Source organism: Homalodisca vitripennis, chromosome 1 (assembly GCF_021130785.1).
Source record: "Homalodisca vitripennis isolate AUS2020 chromosome 1, UT_GWSS_2.1, whole genome shotgun sequence".
Lineage (NCBI taxonomy): Eukaryota > Metazoa > Arthropoda > Insecta > Hemiptera > Cicadellidae > Homalodisca > Homalodisca vitripennis.
In genome coordinates this window covers 35,893,579-35,914,091 of record NC_060207.1, presented here as the reverse complement: position 1 = coordinate 35,914,091, position 20,513 = coordinate 35,893,579, and the positions used below count along the sequence as shown (strand labels likewise).

The 20,513-nt window shown below is 33.1% G+C and overlaps 3 protein-coding genes across 6 annotated transcripts in view; 1 reads left to right on the top strand and 2 right to left on the bottom strand.

Moving 5' to 3' along the window:
* Window positions 1-1,427, bottom strand: part of LOC124359724 (nucleoporin NUP35) — a 31,522-nt gene extending 30,095 nt beyond the window's left edge. Inside the window, exon 1 of one of the 3 annotated variants that reach the window (XM_046812721.1) lies at window positions 1,187-1,427. The gene's annotated coding sequence lies outside the window, so the exon portion shown is untranslated. The remainder of the gene's footprint in view (window positions 1-1,186) is intronic. The other 2 variants (XM_046812702.1, XM_046812730.1) reach the window with 2 other exon arrangements.
* Window positions 1,428-9,226: 7,799 nt separating this feature from the next.
* On the top strand, window positions 9,227-9,550 carry LOC124358020 (tubulin polymerization-promoting protein homolog). Its single transcript, XM_046810304.1, has one exon. The coding sequence runs from the start codon at window positions 9,227-9,229 to the stop codon at window positions 9,548-9,550; it is 324 nt and encodes a 107-aa protein (XP_046666260.1).
* A 2,770-nt stretch (window positions 9,551-12,320) lies between these two features.
* On the bottom strand, window positions 12,321-19,600 carry LOC124358256 (zinc metalloproteinase nas-4-like). 2 transcript variants are annotated; one of them, XM_046810579.1, is made up of 6 exons: window positions 19,373-19,600; window positions 17,360-17,431; window positions 15,048-15,269; window positions 14,520-14,822; window positions 12,793-12,929; window positions 12,321-12,612 (listed from the first exon to the last, which is right to left on the bottom strand). In XM_046810579.1, exons 1-6 carry the CDS (start codon window positions 19,452-19,454, stop codon window positions 12,349-12,351), a joined length of 1,080 nt encoding a protein of 359 aa, XP_046666535.1. In that variant the 5' UTR covers window positions 19,455-19,600; the 3' UTR covers window positions 12,321-12,348. The 2 variants fall into 2 exon arrangements, with proteins under 2 accessions (XP_046666535.1, XP_046666585.1); XM_046810629.1 differs by having other exon boundaries at window positions 17,369-17,431.
* Window positions 19,601-20,513: the final 913 nt, after the last annotated feature.

The following is a 20,513-nucleotide window of genomic DNA, read 5'->3' as shown; positions in this document are numbered from 1 at the left end:
AAGTACTTGTACCCCATGCTCCTTGGGACGTTGTTTGGTGGAATTACAATCTGACCCCGGGTACGGTCCAATAAGCGTACCCGGTTTTTTATATCGAAATTGGCAAACGATATTATTTAATCATAACCATCGATATAATCAATCGATACTGATGAATTATTTTTAACAACTTAAATAATCTATATGAACAGCTGTAAACACTTTCAAATAATACAAGGTAATATTTTAAATTTCACGTAACATTGTGTATTAAAATGGTCAATCTTAGGAAGCTTCACGAAATTGCTTTAAAAGACGATAAAATATGTTTTTTATGGCTTCAGGATGTTGGGTTAGTACCTAAGAATCCATTATGTGATATTTGTGGAAAGGTAACAAATGTAACTGTCAGAGGAGCTAACATGGTCGTCTTCAGATGCAAAAAAAGAAGGTAATGGTGGACACAACTTTAGTAAAAACGTTTTCGTTCTGTTTCATTTAGTTAAAGTTATGAGTTTCCCTGATTTTGGTTATGTTCATTTATTATTTGTTATCATTAAATTCACATTTTAATTTAAACATATGATTGTTATTACTTTTATATCGATTGATAGTCTATGATTCGATATGCGAATATTAGGTATCGATGATTATATTCTTCGATATAAAAAACCGGGTCCGCTTATTGGACCCTACCCCTGACCCCCCAAAAGTAAATTTAAGTAGCGTAATAAAACATTTTTAGTGGGTAGAATGTAAATAATGTATTAACTATTGGCCATAATAACACACCTGTAAAATTGATCATGAGAAGTGGGCTAACCCCAAGACTTGGGAGATCACTCCCAACTGCCATATCTCAGGGCGTAACATATCTATATAGTCAAGACGAATTCCCTACATCTTAACTTTGCTAGGTCTTTCCTTACTTTTGTTGAAAAAATCAACAACAAGTATGAAGTACAAAAACGCATAAATTGTATAAAACAGTACAAAAATGCATAAACTGATGTTTGATGCATTTGGCCTACTTTAATTGATTTGCTTGTTAGAATCTTCAGAATACTATTTCTATAAGTAGGCTATATCCCTAAAAATTAATTTTTAACTATAAAACAATTTATTGACTGTATAATTCAAATCTTACAAGGAAAGTAAATTTTGAATATGTATAGCTAGTTAAGTCAGTGAGACAATTAAAACTTACTTGATGTCAATAGTCCAAATTGTTTCCTTCCACTGGGTTTAAATGAAAAATCTCGTTAACACAATTTTGGAATTTGTAGGCCCTACCTTATGAATAAAACTAGAACCTGTTACAGCGTGTTTTGAGTTTGAAAACTGAGCTGAGCAGTTTATTCTTTTGTATTTTGCTAGGCTGAAAGACGCACAGACAATAACACATAGAGGTATAGGTTATGTTATATCGTAGTCACGCAGAGAGTATGATATCATGACTCCGCGGAATTTGACCAACGCAACCGGATAGTGTAGAACGAAAATATAAGAATGGAAAATCAATGTTAAAAGTCGCTGAAAAAATTGGTTTTAGCTCAAATCTTACGTTGTAGTACTCTCCCTAGCCCACCTGAAACGAGATGTTTTAATTTCCGATTTCTGTCTGTGGAGCCTATTTTAAATCCTGCAATACAATATTGATCCTACCAACAACTAATTAATTAATATATACTAATTAATATTTTGCACTAATAATAGATGTTATGATTAAATTAAAAACTTATAATTTGCCAGTTATGGTTTACAGCAACTTAGTGAATCCCAACCATTTATATTTTGGGCTCTTAAAGAGCAGTGATGCATTTCTCTAATCTTAAATACCTAAGTATTGATTTTAGTTTTTAAATTCTCATTTTTACTTATAATTGCATAACCACGTATACTTAAAGCATAATATTACGAGAAAGAAACTACTAAAATATAAGCTTGGTAGTTGAATACAGGGGGAAAGGGGGACGAACGGGACCTGTCCCCCTTCAAGAGCTACAAAAATAACATTTATGTTAGAACTTTGAAATAAATCATAGTAAAATGTAACTTTATAACTATGTTAATTTACACAATACACGGCATTGCATATATAATAATTAAATTTTATTCAACGCGCTAATTTTGAAAGGATAATAGGATTTCGGACATTTGACATCGTTATAGGTTGTAAAGTAAACACAACGTTTCGAGGATTCGAATCTATGCTCCAAACACTATGTTATACCTTTTATAACCTATAACGATGGCAAATGTCATAAATCCTTTTATCCTTTCAAACCTTCCATCGTCAATAACAAACTTTAAACAAAAAATGCTAATTTCATTAATTTCACCGACACTCCGCGACTACGAAAGTGAGGTTAGTTATTCTTGTGGCTACCTACTACCTTTATCCGGTACTTTCAGTATTCGAGTACAAAATGTACAGAATACTCCTAATGTGGTACAGATACATGCTCCATTTACTATTACTGGTAAATAAACTTGAGTACTTTGTACCAGGGACGAAGGTAAATGTGTAAATTTGGTCTTTTACTTTATCTGTAGCGTAAAAGAATCTGTAACAGTAACATGTACAGAGTACTTTCAGTTAGCCGTAACTTTCCGCTTTGTACCGGGTACTCTCAGGACAGACGAGTATCGGGTACAAAGCATCTTTTACAGTAGTCTCGACGTGACCAATATTGTCAAACTAGGGAGCGAGTTGCCAAACTCTGAGCAGTTTTGTTCTCTATTAGTTTGTTGTCACTACGAGGCAACACCGCTCTAGACTGTCTGGTGATTTGCGTGTTAAAAAGAGCAATTTCTAGTTACGTGAATTAAGAAAAATGTTTCAATGTTAACCGAGTTAAAAATTAAACTGTTTAAGTTTTACAAAATTACCCGCTCAAGATAAGAGTTCAAAATTAAACTAAGAGCTCCACAACGTGACGATGCCAAACTTTATAGATCACCTGGTTAAGAATAAAAGTTAAGTTGATAATTAATGAACAACTTTATTTTCATACTATTCTAAAATTTTATATTAAATACTCAGTTACAGTACACAAACCCTCTAATAAATTAACATAATAAAGGGTTTTAATATTCTCAAAAGCTGTTTGTGATACTGTCTTTTCATCTGCGTTATTGGGACGTATAGTTGCATAATTGAGATTTACATCTATTAGTTCGACCTCGTCTACCAGTGGATCGTATTTACTCTGTCTTACATTTCTTTTCAAGAACACTTTTTCAGATTCAAGTAGCCAGTTTGGTAAAGATTGGCAGTTTGAAGATTTCCTGGAATTAATAAACATTCGTTCAAGCCGTATTAAGGAGTACAGTAAATGTTTATTCATGCCAATTTTCTACCTCAAAATTAGTATGCTGTAAAGAATTTTGTGTAAATTCAAGTGGAAACATAATAAAATTATAACATTGTTACTATTTGGTAAATTATTTACAGCATAAAGCATTTCTGCAACTTTAAAATAATCAGAAAAACTTCATAAGCAAATTGAGATTCACCATGGGTTCCATATAAAAGGAATAATACAAATTTTAAAATACAGTAAACAAGGGAAAAACCCGTAAACATGTAACAAAAACAAGGAAATAAGAAATAACTTTTATTGTGAGAAAGGTATAAAGTTGAAGCTAGATTTTGAATCGTATGTTATCCGATATGAAAACACATTTCCTTGATTGCAGCCCTTACAAACAATGTAGAGTGTAATGCATCTTAAGCAAAGCAAAAAGTCACACGCTTGAGTACATTTCATCCATAATATCAGGGAATGCATAGTTACACCATATTAAAGTTGATTGCCATATTATTTGTTAATATCACTTTACTATTTGTTTTAGGAGGTCGTACCTTCCACGAAAGAATAAATATTAAATACTAAAATTTGTGTATGCAATCTCTTTTGTTACCCAAGCAATACATAATTAATTCAATGACAATATTGAATACAAGATCCATGTTCTAGTGACTCCACAGCAAGGGTAGACTATAACGCGATATAACAACAGACTACTCACATAAGAAAATATATGTAAGCAATTCCTTTAATTCTACATTATATAGCCTACTTGACGTGTAGCAGGTTTTTATTTACAGCATAGTAATTTCTTTTGTATCTCTAAAGTTTTCGATGCGGCGCCCAACACTAACAAAATCAGTTTTTTTATTCCCACTTCCTGAATGGGAAACCACTACAAGGCAAAATTTATTAATGCGTAAATATTTTAAAATGTCACTGAAAACTCACAGTGAAATAAACAAATGTAAATTTCCTGTAGTGATGAAATTTGATGTTACTATAGTAAAAAATTAAATATTATAGTACTAAAATCCTACATCAAAGGTGTAACATATTTTGCCTAATATTTTAGTATTTTTACAAAATGAGTGAAGGCAAGAGAGAAGAGATGATCGAGCGCGTACTATTGAAGAAGGAATGTTGAAACTGAGTGACGAAAAGAAGATTATAATGTAAATGTAAAATAAAGAAAATACGTGAATTTTTAAATATATTTATGTAAATTGCCTTACGTTTTGTTAACACCAGCGTAATAACATTAACCTCATGTACCTAAATCACAAATGTATCGTCAAGGAAACGCGATTCTTAACCTCCATCATATCGCTGCGTCGCCATGGATGAGGGTTAAAACAGTTAAATGATTGTAGTTCGAATACAAGAACTTTAACACTTAATGCTAGTTGTATTAGATACCAATACTGATTAGCTGTATTAATTGTAAGTAGGCTAATTATTTATTTTAATATCTATAACTTTCGAAACTCTTTACTTTAATCTAGAAAGTAATCTGCGGCAATGGCTGATTCTAATCACTTCTCAAGTCAAAGACATAAATATATAAAATCTGATTTGGTTTCACGTGAAGTATTTCTGTGTGGTAAACAATAGATGGCAAACAGGAAATCTGTTATCAGCTTAATGAGTAATCCTGATAAGACACCATGAGGTGTGCGAGGTGAGGTAGATGAATGAATGGAGATTTACTCCAGTTGCCTTCCGTACTGAAACTTGTTCGTTTTATATTTCAGCAAGCCGTCGCTAGTAAATATTGAAAGTAATGCCAGAGAAGTATATGTCAAAATAATTGTAGATTAGGTGGCTGATTACTGGACATGTTGTAATTTAGTTCATCTCACAGACAATAATAGGTAATAGCATAAAGTTGTCAACTAAAAAAGGCCCATGTATTTTCAACACGCAATCAGAATAAAATTTGGTCATTGGGTGATTTAGTGTTTTTAAAACCAACAAACAAATTAAACTGACAAAAATTACTTTTTTAGTAATTGCAAGAATTATATCCTAATTGAATCATCGAATTTGGATTTAGCGGATGAATACACGCAGATTACTCTAGAGGATAAGGTAAATTTTAAATATTTTGCTATAATATATAAAATATAAAAGGTGTGTAATATATAAACATATCGCAAGAGGGATCCGGCTTAGGTACTGGATTTTTGCACGCAACTCTAAGCCTAACCTAAGTAGTATACGGTTTCTGGTTCTAGACTAAAAACAAAAAAGACTAGCTTCAAATTCTAAAAAAGCATCATAGACGATAAGAAACATATAACTAAGGTTGTTATTTCATATATTAGAACAGAATACAGTATACTGTAATTATTTCAAAATAATGTTTTTTTTGTACGTGATTCCAAATCAGTGTTATTTCATTTTACGCGAAATTCGTTTTTAGAACAGACACCTCTGAGCGGAATGTATAACCCATTCTTTTTAGTTGTTTCCAAGCTAGCCCTAAGTTTATTTACTTTATTTAACTGGCAGAATTATTTACTATCTTCTATAGCAACTTCCATTTTCTGTCTTATTTGCGCTTTTAAATATAATGTTTGCATAAAGCTGCCGTAGTAAATCCAGCAAAGGGTATTTTAAATTTTTGCTATTACGGTGGTCTTTAGATAATAATAGTACAGCTTTGTATTTAAAACATAAATATAAAGAAACTTCTCAAAACTGTGTACATCCCGCTGTGTTAACATTTATTAGATGACAAAACAATTAAGATCAATGTTCTTAAGAATCTCAGAATAATATCTCATAATTGAGTGCCCGAGACAGAAAAGGCACTAAACAAAGTTTTGAAATAAATATAAATTCATTTAATTTGTATAAGTCGCAGTATCAAAATTTAATTAAAATAAACATTGAATCACTAAAAGTACTTGCTTTGCCGGGATGAATGCACTACGGGATATATACGAGTATACACCCAGTGAGTGTTGGTGAATTTGAAAAAAGATTTGTAAAAAACCTAACTTTTGTAACTTTAGTATATTATATAGATCTGATTTTCGACAATTTTCCCAACTGCCCTGAGCTCTTTAGACAGGAAATAAAGGGTTAGTTACAGAAATAAGCGTTTTAAGTATTTTGAACTTAGTCTAATAAAACTTCATCTATCGCAAAACTTTGAGACAACCCCTTCTCTGTCTCGGGTATCAATTATGAGATTATTTATAATAAAATTGATCTTAATTGTTTAGTTATGTAATAAATGTTGAAACATCGGGATTTACACACTATAAAACACAGGAAAAATAATAAAGGATTAGATAAGTCTTAATTTATAATTTAAAAAAAAACTTGTATGTTTAAATGTTTTTCATAAATATACAGGGCACTATTAAATAAAAACGGAGTAACATACAAATTAGCATGAGCAAGACTCCATTCAAAAACAGTTCTTGCAAAAACACTAGTTAACTATCTCTAAATAACAAAGTTATATATTTGAAATAGCTGCATTTGTTCATTGTTGTCTAATAATGATTTATGATTGAATTGTGTGGGTGCATTTCTATTATCCCTTGGTATCGCAAACTAAATTTTCGTACTCCTTGTAATTTTGAAATATTTTTGAAGACTCTTATTTGACACACACCAGGGGATGTAACACATTATTCTAAGAATAATCTTGGATTGAAATCATTGTGTTATTTGCACACTAGACATATATGCTGTTCCTTATAATTGAAAACCTCAAGTTAGTATAGGTTTTAGATTGTTTTTTTATATATTCAATTTAACGTATAGACAATTGTAAATGTTTTCCAGTCAACCATAACAATGTTCTTCTTTTTTTATCTCTGTCAGCTCGATTAAGGAATATTTATTATTGAGAGTACCACGTGGATCATTTCCTCCATTGAGAGTAAACATAACATAATGTAGACCATTTGACATTTGTTTCATTAGAATAGAGTATATTACATTTATTGCGTTGACAATATATTACATTGTATTACAATAGTCAATATATATAATTTTCTAACGGTATTTATATTACAAATTAAATCCATTCTCTCGACTTTCCATACAGTTGCACGCAGCAACACATTCATACACATAGAAACATACCTACATAATTCGTGGGGTCAACTCACAGGATTGCAACATTTCGCGAATATCAATCCCGAGTATCAATCCCACTCAATGAACTCGTCAACCGAGTAAAAAGCCACAGGACATCGGGTAGTGTTTTAATTAGGGTTTAAATGCTTTTTGCTTCGCATTTCAATGACTTATATTCTCCAATATGAAACAATATTTGAAGATTATTAAGACAATTCTGTAGGTTAAAAGGAGCAACAACCGAGTTTTAATAACTAGGTAGTATAATGTTATCATCAGCAAAAGGTAGCATTCTCTTTTGATTTGCGTAATGAAATTTTACCATAAATGTCCTGCATGTTAGCACTTGGGCTACAAGAGTCTCAATGTCTGATAATGCGAATGTCATTGCACAACACCACTTCACCCCTCTTTAGCGAACGTGTTAAATAAGGTTTGATATTATAGTGAGGTAAATCACACTTAACTTTGATACCACACTTTTTTGAAAGGTTGTTTCACATCTGGGAAAAAGATGCACAAGACTTTCGATTTCCATAAGATTTCACAAAATTCCCATGGAGTAAAGCAGGGTAAAAACAAGGTGTAAAATGGATTTTCCGTGTACTTGTTCCACGGCAAAAAGCTGCCTTTTACATCCAAATTAATGTCCAGGAATCAAATGTATTTCTGTAATAGCTTACAACTTATTGAAAATAAGCTTTTAAATGGTTTTTATGTGACAGCAAACAAACTGATAAGTATATGCGAAGAATATTCATGAGGTGGTTTAATTACTTGGGGTCACTACTATATCTGCAATCTTCCACTGAATATCTTCTATATGAATGTCAGTAATGATACACACTTTTGAGGCAATTCCTTTAACAGTCTGCCAGTTAATAAGTCAAGACTGGGTGCCTTCTTAGGATTTAATTCACTCAAAATGGTCGTTCTTACTCTGATGGAAGAAACACCGGTAGAAGGAGAAAGTTGTAAGGGGGAGTAGAGAAAATCAAATATCTCAACAACATTTTATTTGTGGATTCGAAGGATTAGATTTGAAAACTGTGGAATAGTATTAACCTTTTTATTGTGTTGCTTTCCAAGAAGAGTAGTCAGTGCCTACATATGATGCAGATTTAGTGTAAAATCATTCAATCATTGATTTTTAAACACTGAAAGTAAAAGGATTTTCAGATAATTTTTACAACTTTTTTCTTTATTATTTTACATCTCCATAAGGTTTTTAAATATTGGCCATACAAACGTTTGAGATATACCAAAATGTAGCAACAGTACAGATACACATAATCATTACCCTAACCACTTACAAACTCTTACAAAAAGCGGAAATAGAGTACGTCAATTTCTCATGCATAAAGTTATTTCATCAGTCAGTCTTATTTATTAACAATTTCAAGACGGCGTCTAATTTATGGTTAAATAATTTTTACGGTAGGTCGTAATTAGTTAAATTAGTGAAATAAGTGAAATTATTACGTGTACAATGAAAACAACATAGAGACAAAAATGGAGCCTGAAGTTCTGTCCGAACAAAAAGTATAGTTTCAAGTTACTCAATCTACGTGGGACGATAAGCCACATAAAATACGTAGCCTGTATTCATAGGTTATTATTATAAATACTGATCTTAATGGTTATTAAATTATATTAAATGTGCTCAAAGCATTTAATAGTCAGTGGAGGATGTAATAGCTATTAAAAATGTAACATTTGTTTTACTGTCAGTTTCCAAAGAAACAGTGTATTGCAAATTCTAATAATGATATATCATACTGATACTTTTGGTTTATTCATTATTAAATATAAAAATTAGAGCCTGGGTGATAATGTCGTGCGCCCCCGCCAACCTGGACAAACCCTCGCTTACTGAGGTTAACCTGGAGAACTTGTTTGTCACAATGGCCAAAGGAGGTGACCCCAAGGCGGATGGCCGGACCATGACCCAGCAAGTAGCTGAACAGTGGCTTACCAAGGCACATGTGATAGATAAGACCATCAGCCAGGCAGATGTGTCTAATACTTTCAAGAAAACTGGTAAATCGGCGGTCAATTTTACTGAATTCGTCAAGATACTAGCCGATCTAGCTGGAAGTAAGAAAGTAGACTTACATGGAATTAAAGAAAAACTTCTTAAAGTGTCCGCGACATAGAAGGTCAAGTATCGGTATCACCAGTAGAATTTGTTAAAAACAAAACAAATCTCGATATAGAACATTTCACGTTATTAAAGTTTTATTCCCAAAAATATGTACTTAGGAGTACTACATGTTTGAAAATTACATAATGCATATAAACAAAGTCTTCCTTATTTTGCTTCTAAGAATGGCAGTGAGCGTATGTAATGCCATTGGATAATGCTGTAAATACGTAATAATTGTAGATTAAGTAACCAGAGTTACAAAGTTACAATGGTGGTTATAGTGAGGTTTTTTATAAGTTACACGGAATATCTTCTAAAATTGAACAGCTTCCCAGCGACCTACAATGATACTCAAAAGGAATGATAAAAAAATAAACAAGTTTCATTGGCCACCGATTGTTACTAATAGTTAAAATAAGAACGGATTTCATGTCTCATAGTTTATTACATTTTGGTCTTTCATGTTTAATTCCTTACGTTGTTCTGTGATATTATGCACTTAATACGTATCTCAGTTTGTACTTGTTTGTATTTGTAAACAATTATTTCATTGTAGTTTAAAAAATACCAATTCGAAATTGGTATTACTTGACATAAACTCATGACGCATAAAGAAGTCGCGTGCAGTAGTACTCGTTATACAACATTGTAGTAGTAATCATTTCTTAAGATACTCTACTTCCACCAGACCCAAAACTTTCTCACTGATTTTTCCTTTCTTTATTGGTGGTATATCTCTAACTGATGGCAGACATGACAAACAGTGATCAACATCATGCAGTATGCTCACTCATATATACGATAAGACCGTATCATTTGAGGTGTATTTTCTTAATCAAATTACCATGTCATTTCCAGAGCTGGTGGCGTTTTACCAGTCATCCCTATATAAAATGAGGGGTTACAACATTAAAATAGCTCTCACCATGTTAAAGCCATGATTTGAAACTAAGGAATGCGATGTAACTAACATATATTTCCTAAACAAAAGTTAGGAAAAATGGCTTTTTATATTATGATTTTCATGCCATTTATTTCCATGCCAGACCAACCGGCGCATTGCAGTGGCCTCTGTGTACAGTGCGGGTCCTGGTCAGTCGAATTTTCTTTTGGCGCGGGAACATACTACTCTTTTCCTGAGACATGGTTTAGAGTTGTTATAATTTATCATTTTACCAGATTTGTCTCAATATAATTTTTGAAGTTTTTGAAAATGGTAAAGCATTTGCCTATTACCACAAAAGTCGGTTTTGTATGCATTTAAAACATTATTCAAGAGTCGTGGTGAAAGTGCCATTACATATAGACTTATGGGTTATAAATATAATAATCATCAACGTTATACTTAAATTGACTGTATAAAAGTTAAGTAAAACAGTTGACTGTATTAGTTACACGATAGATAACTCATCCAATCCTATAAATTGAGTCACGACAAAACTGGTAGTTCTGACTGCCCTTTGCGGAGTGAGAGGTTAGGTATTTGAACTTTAACAATAAAACATACTTGGCACCACCCTAGCGTCGGACCTCAGAACTAACGGAAATAATTCCCTACACACTACTTTCATATGGATGATTATTTATCCTTTCTATAACTACTACGATCAAAGGTAAAACATTATTTTCCGGTAGCGATGTACGAGAGATTTGTGACCACATGTACTATATGTCATATTTTTGGCTGAGCTTTAGAGAAGTCTATCTATTGGACAAATTTCCTTTCTGTCTTTGTCTATCTGTATGACCGTCCACACGATATTTAGAAAATTAACTGACTTGAAATTATGCATGCAGCTTCATTTATACATGAGGAATACTGAATTCGATTATAGTCCATGTCACTCCATGGGATTTGTCTGAGCGTTATTGAATATATTTACACTGGTTTTATGAGTAGCCTAATGATGACAACGAGAAAATAGCAAAGTAAATAAATTTCTAAACAAACTCAGTTCAACCATAGGAGATTCAAACACATGACATATTAACAGATGTAGCCTATCCAAATACATACAAAATCATTTTATAGTGACTTGGCGTGTAGATATTCTATTATTTAAACTATGATGTGAAACCCAATTTAATAAAAAAAGGCTGAACGTATGATGTGGTAAGATGTATCGAGAAAGATTTCACATGTACACTTTAAATTTAGCATGAAACTTTGAGTTCTATGATGCGTAATTTTGGTATTAGGTTGTTATTTTGTACGATTGCATGGCTGTCTATTTGTCCGCAGAACATCTTAAGAAAGAAATGAGCTATAGATTTGAAATTTTGCATGCACCCTGAGCGAACCCTGTTACGCGATACGGGGTGTGGTGTATTCTTTCCTTAGAGTACGTACCATGGCCTTATTCTTAATAAAAAACGGTACGTTAAAATACAATTATTAAGCAAATTATTTGGATTGTTTGGATTTTGAGTTTTTTACCAAGAAAATTGGTATTCCGATCTACTGAATGGTTTTTACAGGGTTTTACGCAAACCACTCAGTGGATCGGAATACCAATCCAACTAAAGGAAAGCTATGTATTTGATATATAAATAGTCTCTCTGTATACAGTGATAATATCAACTAGAATGAGAGATCTTTTAAAGTTTACTACTAATAAAGGTAAACACAAACACGAGTGGCGAGTTTCAATAACTTCAAATCTTAAATATACATTTTGTAAACACATCTTTGTTTTATTCATGTCTTTGAATAAAAACTTCTATGTGTCCTAAGAAACAAGCTTGACATATGCCTGTTTAACTAAATAATTAGAATATTATTTAAATATGGTATAACCAAGAGACGGTTTAATAATGGTAAAGTGTGAGTTTTATGTGCAAAAATATAATTGTAAAATAAATCACTGTATAATATGTAGCTTTAACTGAGCTGGACCTGTGACTCTGCTTGTATGTGCTCCCCGTACCTGAGTTATTATCAGTGCCATGGTGCCCAACTTTGAAAAGCTTTGGCGTTCTTGAAATATTTGAACAGTTGTAAAAGTGGTTCAGTTTGATTATATCTTTTCTGCTGAACCCGATTCGTTGGCCGATCTTGGCGTGAGTGACAACCTGCGAAAACAATAAAATAATATAGGCTATTATATGAGTATTTATGTATATAAACGTATTGTAATCGTTGGGTATATATTTAGAGTAAAATGGATGAAGGCACTAAACTAACTTGTTTTTTAAGTTTATTTGCAGCAACACACATAATGGATCATCTCGCAGTTAATTATGTTGACTAACCTTAGGCACAATTGTAGGCCAAGTGTTGTTTGTCATTGCACATAACCTATAGTGCATCAGACTGCCGAAATCGTACCCTGCCCCGAGCTCGTGTACCCCGATTCCCGGATTGACCTCCAGGAAGTTCTTCCATAGAACTGCACCATTTAAAACACCATGCATTAGCTGAAATAATATAATACTATATAACTTCTAAGTTGATCACTATACAGGAGTGCACACGGTTTTCAGTTGACGAAGGTAAGGCTACAAACCTAATAATATCGAGGGGTAGCGTTGTAGCCACAAAAATCTTAGAACGCATTGTAAACTTTGACATAGAACTAAAAAGTTACAAATATGGGTTTCATAAGTTTAATGTGTCTCATAAATTTAATGTTTTTGAAATGGATCATTTTCTATAACAGTAAGAAATATTTCTTACAAGAAAATTATGGAATACAAAAACATTAAAACCAAAAAAAGGTTTTATACTTTAGTCTCGAAACTTAGAAAGTGTCAATGGAATTGGTATCTTAATACTCGTAATATGACTAATACAATATCACAGATTTATAAATCCATGAAAAAATTCTGCCTACTGTAACCTATGCACCAAAACTTATCAGCCGTTTAATTCCCTTTCTCCTAAATGATTTTTCTAATGAGCATCTACTAAAAACTGTCAATATTGCTCGTAATATTGATTAGATATAGCAAGACTACACGCCCTTATTCTCAACTTGTATTGAGATATGTGACGCTCTTGAATCAAATCGTTATAAATATCAATATCACGACACGACGTCATGTTGTAATTATATTGGCATGTCGTAAACAATTGACAATCGCTTTAAAAATACAAAAATCTAGTTGTATATATCGGGAGAAACTCTATTATAAAAACATATATCACTCTTTATCGGATGAGAATAATGTCATTGTAGAGTATAAGTATGGAGTGATAATAATGCTTTAGTTACACAATTTAAATAATTTAAATCATCAAAAGTTATATGTATTATTTGTATTTTCAAATTAATTACGATATCTTAAAAAAAGAAAACATGTATCTTACAATACAATAATATAGCTTTAAAATAGCTTTGAATTAGATTTCAACTTTGTACTTTATCTGGGAATCTCGTCAAGAAAAATACATCATACAATAAAAGCAAGTGAAAATAAGATGTTTCGATATATTATATACATACTATTAAACGTTTTTTATTTTTTAAGGTTGAGGATTTCCAACTAATTGTTCAATGTCTTAATTTCCTATTGTGTAATTTGCTAGAAATGTATTTTTGAATACGTTTCTGTTTGGTAATGTAGTTTAAGTATACTTATATAATTATAAATTATTAATAATCCCCACGTTTATATTCGGTTACTAAGTGATTTTATGTACTACGACTGACCGTCTCAAAAAAGGTCTATGGGACCATAGAGAAGGGAAAATTCCAAATTTCACGAATGAACAGAATTAATACGGTAAGAGTGCAGGAAAAATAATTAAGCTTTCAACATAGTTGTGTTAATGTAAAAGCTCGATGTACATTGGTATTGGAGAGAATGACTAATAAGAAAGTTCTTAAATGTTGATATTATGATCACATGATGGATGGAAATAGAGCCATATAAAATACAAAGACAGAATCCACTGTCTTTTGACTTCTTATCTGAAATAATAATTGAAAATCCACGGGGAAGTGACTTGTAGAGTAAATATCAGCGAGAACACTCACTCTCGTCTATATTGGAGTAATTAATGTAGACATATCGGTCACGGTCGGGACGCATGTGTTCATGGTAGAAGCCGAGAGCGTGCATGAGCTCGTGCATGGGTGTGCCAATGTTGCGGGTGCAGGCGGGGCCCAGGTGGAGCAACTGTGCGCCCCCCTGTCGCCCTACGCTCGAGGCACACACGTACTGATAACTGGACCCGATGACCAGATAATCGCGCTCCGCTTCTCGCTTCTGGAACTGGATACATGTGTGACGGTGATACTCGTTCATCGCCTTCAACACTTGGAGCCTTCCGTCGTAGCCTGAAACATTAATACAGGCGAAAACATAAATAGTAAAACGAACCAAACATAGCCACCGTTTCGGGTGTTCTTCACTAAAGCGCAAATATTTTGTATAAATTTAAACAGGAATTATAAATATCCATTGCAGTTGTTTTCTTTCTTAATTATTTCTAAGGGGTTTTTTATTATACATTTTAATACGAATGTCAAAGTGTAGCCAATCTTACTTCCAATTCTACATACTCATCATGTTGTGGAACAGGAATGGTACGGTCGCGTTAGGCCACTTTGCCCCGAGGTCTGTAAACTGCACGTTACTAGCAGAGGGAATAATATCTCCTTCTAAAAATGGGCCCTCTTCCGCCGTGGGATAATCAACGCTCACGTTCGTAGTTGTATTTGTTGATTTAGAAATAATGTCGTTCTCAGTGTAATAGTCCTCCTCGACCGAAGATGACAACATCACTGAAACAGAACAAAACTGTGATAAGGTACACAAAAGGAATGAGTGAGTATTCCAAATACTGTTAACAGGAGACGTCTTTTCAGGGCTCATTACTACTGTTTTAGATTACTTTGCATTACTATAGGTAAACCACTTACAAAAAAACACTGGGCGTTTTTAGTTCACGCAGTGTGGGGTAAATACCCCTCCGCCGCTGTGGTGTCGCCCTCTCCCAGTAACCCCCTACTGCTCTATCCCCTGACCTGGCCACTGCCACTTAGCGGCTAACCTCAAAACGCAAGCTCCCTGGATACGTCTATGGCTACATTAATCTGTTCAATTAATATTTTACGCTTGTATAGGCATGCACACAAACATACAATATACTTATAGAATAGGTAAGTAGCTGCAGTGTAAACAAAATGGTGTGAGCGAGACGTGATCCACACAGCTGATAAAACAGAGACGAAGAGTTGCTTGTCCCACTCCTCACCACTGGACGGGGCCCTCATGTGCGTGGCTGCTCACATATTTGCTTCGGCGCAGGTTTTTTTGCGAGCGGTTGATCTAAAGTTTTAGGAAGAGTCGTTGTCTGAGCGGTCCAAGACGTCGGATTTTGGATCTGAGTTGGAGATAGCGCAGGATTCATTTATCAGTACCGTCGACCTTGTATTGTATCCAATCCCCCCTTATCCTGTTTCATGTGATCCTCGCACAGGCCAGTGGGCCATGAGGACAAGCATAATAAAAAACCATGTAGTGCTGTGATGAAATTGTCAAATATCGACTTGTAAATGTTGTAGCAAGTGTTCTAAACATTTTAAAACAGTGTCCTCCGACCGATGATTTTGAAACTTTAACAGTGTTTTATAAACGACTGGCTAGCATATTATTCTATCAAGATATAACTTTAAAATTACGAAACCAGTTACAAAATAAAAGAAAACTTATTTTCTAGTTATATGATTCCCAATCAACTGGTTCACGATCCTCTACTCGAGAGAAGGCGTTTCCACGAATCTTAGAAGTGCTTTAGTTGCGAAAAGTTCTTCATAACAATGTGGAAAGATGTTTCACACAAAGCTGGTGTGCCGTTTACCGGCATTATTTGCATATATTTCTTATTTTGAATCTTAAAATTTTCTTTACAAATCTACACACCGTAACATACATTTCAAATCAATCTTCACAGTCCGGCCTAACTAATGTCTTCAAATTATTACTGATCACGCTATCTATCGCCACAATTAAACAACTATAGTTTCCTACAAATCCACCAAAAGCGCCTTTAATGGCTCATCAAGTAAAATTGGCGATTCCCGTTCTGCCATCTATGTACATAGCACGCACGTTTTTTTACCGTTTTTACCATTTACCGTCCACTTCCTTACCAAAGTGTCAGTAATATTTTATTTTTCTAGTTGAATTTCTATATTGATATTTTCAAACAATTAATGTTTACAACACGAGTGCTTTAGTCATCGTCACATCAACCTGCTCTACAGAGAAATGGTGCACCCTCCGCCACTTCTAGTCTTAACGAAGGTCAGTGCTACTCACGCCGAAATATTCGTTTTAAAATATTTTACACTTTTTTGATACATTCCACTACTCTTAATGACTTCACAGATGGTATACCATCAGCTATTCTTTTAGTCACCATGCAGTGAGGCCCGACTTCCTATCGTATTAGATCCTCTCAGAGCGGTCTTCCCCATGGTGCAGCATCGACGCCATCTGATTGTTAACCGTGAAACAAGGTACTGTTCACCGTAAATCTCACGAGTTTCTATTCTGAGAATTCTGTTGGGTTTATCATGCAACATATATTAGTAGGTTTATTTATTTAGTGCAGCAAACATAAACGTACAATTCTAGAGCTGTATTGATCTGATACGTTCGATGATTAAATTACCTTTGTAGAGCTGTTAAATTTAACAGTACTCTCAAAAAGAATTACGAAACATCAATCGGTTGGTAATTATCATACTTTAAACTTCTATTGCTACATTTTAGATTGGCCTATGTTATTCTACGAGTATATAGGTTCTAATTGTTTATTAAGGAGTAGAGAGGTAATGATATCGGTTTTGTATTAAAATATACTAACATAACTTACAGTCTTCGATGTCAAGATCACTGTCGGTAGAGTGGACTTTAATTTTGCAGCGCCTGACAACACCTGGAATTTATTATATAAATTAATTTATGGAAGTATAAATTAATTAAGGTATAATAATATTAAGTAAGCATAGCAATCAATCTAGAAAACTAGCTCTATTGTGTCTAAATTCATCCATACAAAGTGTCCCAAGAGTAACTCGAAAAACTTATCAGGTGGTTTCCTCTCATAAAAATAATGAAAAAAATTCATATAAACATATGTCCGGGAACGCTTTTTTAACGAGCTACGGCTAGCTAAATATTTCGCCCAATTTTCTAAGAAAGGAGGGAAATAAAGCGAAACTTACGTTTTATCGCGTAAAGATTGTTAATATTATTGGAATTTTATGTAAATGAACTTAAAAATTGATTAAAGTAGGTCCCAGAATTATAAGATTACCCATTTCTGAGATATCAGACAAAATATGCAATATTGGGTCTCGAAAAGCATGCTTTGTTTAGATTTGAATTAAATGGGTAATAATCACGCAAACTCTTTAACCAAAACTTTCAGAAAATTCCATTTCGAAGAGAATAATGTAAATAGGCTAATAAATAAACAGAACAAATTTAAGAAAATGTGTATTTATATCAACACATACGAAAAATTAGACAGAAAATGCAATATTTATTTATTAAATGAACGTTCTTCGTATTTTATTGAAGTTTTGAATTAAAGTCGAACATTTTTAGTCGGTGCTTAATTAAATAGCTATCATGTCTAATAATTTCAAATGAAACAACTTGAGTAAAATACACTTAAATCATTTCCTTGGCCTATCTTATGACTGCCATAGGTAATTATTGGATGTTGTTATATAAAATTGTATATAATAGCTAGTGGAGTGTATAATATGTAACATTGTGTATTATGGGCTTGGTTATAAAACCTTCAAAGGAGCATAGGCCATTGTTTACATCATTAACTGTACACTACAATAATTAATAGCTTATATCTACATTATTTACTAACTGATGTTTTAGATCTAGGTGTAAAAATGTGGATATTTAAATTTAGCAACTTGTATTATTAAAACAATGTTTCATAAACGTATTAGATTTTACTGTATTCAGTTTTCAAAATTCCAATCGTCCGCCATCTTGAAGCGTGAAATGATAATTGAATATTAATTTTCTCTTAATTTTAAACTCCAAAAACAATAATTGTGCAAGGTTTGAGTATTTTAATCTTTAATGGTGTTAGTAATATAGAATAAAACTAAAAAAGCACCCACAGATAGAGGCGGTTAACTCAGCATTTATGACCAATTTTACCTAAAATAGTACCGTAGAGTTCGTAAACAGTCTGTATAACATTGTGTATTATACCTAGATGAGTGTGCATAAAACATTATGTATTTTATCTAGAGCGGTGTTGTATAACATTGTGCATTATAGCTAGAAGAGTGTTGTAGAACATTGTGTATTATAGCTAGTGGAGAGTTTTTGTATAGCATTGTGTATTATAGCTAGTGGAGTGTTGCTTTAGAGCATTGTGTATTGAAGCTAGTGGAGAGTTCTTGTATAGCATTGTGTATTGTAGCTAGAGAAGTGTTGCTGTAGAGCATTGTGTATTGAAGCTAGTTGAGAGTTGTATAGCGTTGTGTATTATAGCTAGAAAAGTGTTGCTGTAGAGCATTATGTATTGAAGCTAGTGGAGAGTTGAATAACATTGTGTATTATAGCTAGAGAAGTGTTGCTGTAGAGCATTGTGTATTGAAGCTAGTGGAGAGTTCTTGTATAGCATTGTGTATTATAGCTAGAGAAGTGTTGCTGTAGAGCATTGTGTATTGAAGTTAGTGGAGTGTTGTAGAAAATTGTGCACTATAGCTAATTACATGTTGGTTCTCATATAGTTCTTTCACTATCACATATTTAATAACTTTCTACAGTATATGTTAATGAGGCCGTACTGTAAGAGTTTAGGCGAAGTTGTTATTTAATGCTAAGTAACACTAACCTCTGCATGGAAGGATCCATAGCAACAAAATTGCGAAAATTGCAGGACCCACGCGCACACAATTTGTTCGAGTCGAGTGCATTCGAAATTATCATTTTTTTAAAGGGATAAACGATAGCTCCTCCTATACAGTACAAAAATTGTTTAAAAAGAAAACAAATAATTTTTACAACACATTATATTTTGGTATTAGCACTAGGTTACGGCCAAATCAAACATTTGTTAATATCAAAACAAACAAAGCAGTTTCGTCAAACACATGTTAATGCTGATGACAAGTGGGATAATAAAGGCTAGTAGTAAGTGAGCTTCTTAAATATCACTTAAAATGTAGTTGAATACTATCGAACGTTACGTTTCAAGATTAGAACATGCTACATTTAGTTTTGGCACACTCTGTTTTTGGGATCCGTAAAACGATTTCTCGCAAGTAATTAGGGAAGTTTTGTAAGTAATCTATTTAAGGATTCTTACATAAACACTTTTATGAACTTAATGGACACTATAGGGTTTTTAGAGAATATAAGAGACACAGCTTATAATAATAAGTGAGGGAAATAGTGTATATTGTATTAATTAACAACACGATTTTATGAGTATGAGTTTGAAAGCAGCTACGTGATTTGATCGCTGCGCTCATAAAACTGTGTTATATCTTAAACTGTTAAAACTTGTTTATTTCTTCACGTGATCTAAAGAGCGATCCACATAAGTTTTAATGTATTGTTTATTTCAACAATTTTATAAGGCAACAAACATGAGTTCTGGGGTTGAAGTCAATTTACAAAAATAATGTGATAAGCCATTTTTTTGCATTAAATGAAATTAGATTTTTTATTACAGAGTACAACACATACTATAACTCTATCGAGCTTTTAAACATTTAATCAATCTGTTCCCTGACATTATACGCGTATAGGCTATACGCACTAAATATAACATATTATGTTTTGGGAGTTTTTGTTATCGGATAAAAATCTTAATCACCCCAATATTAAATCTTGACTGCATGAGCTGACAACTTAATATATAATAAATAACAACCAAATGCGTTATGTGATAATGAAAACCTCTTTAACTCTTAATGGCGGCATATTGGCTCTGCTTTCCCGTAAATTCTCACTTTGTTTTTCCGATCGTC

Coding starts and splice junctions, on each gene's coding strand:
- LOC124358020 (XM_046810304.1), top strand. CDS start 9,227: ATGTCGTGCGCCCCCGCCAACCTGGACAAACCCTCGCTTACTGAGGTT.
- LOC124358256 (XM_046810579.1), bottom strand. CDS start 19,454: ATGCACTCGACTCGAACAAATTGTGTGCGCGTGGGTCCTGCAATTTTC. Junction 14,823..15,047: donor CCTGTTCCACAACATGATGA/GTATGTAGAATT, acceptor TTAATGTTTCAG/GCTACGACGGAAGGCTCCAA. Junction 12,613..12,792: donor GGCCTACAATTGTGCCTAAG/GTTAGTCAACAT, acceptor TTGTTTTCGCAG/GTTGTCACTCACGCCAAGAT.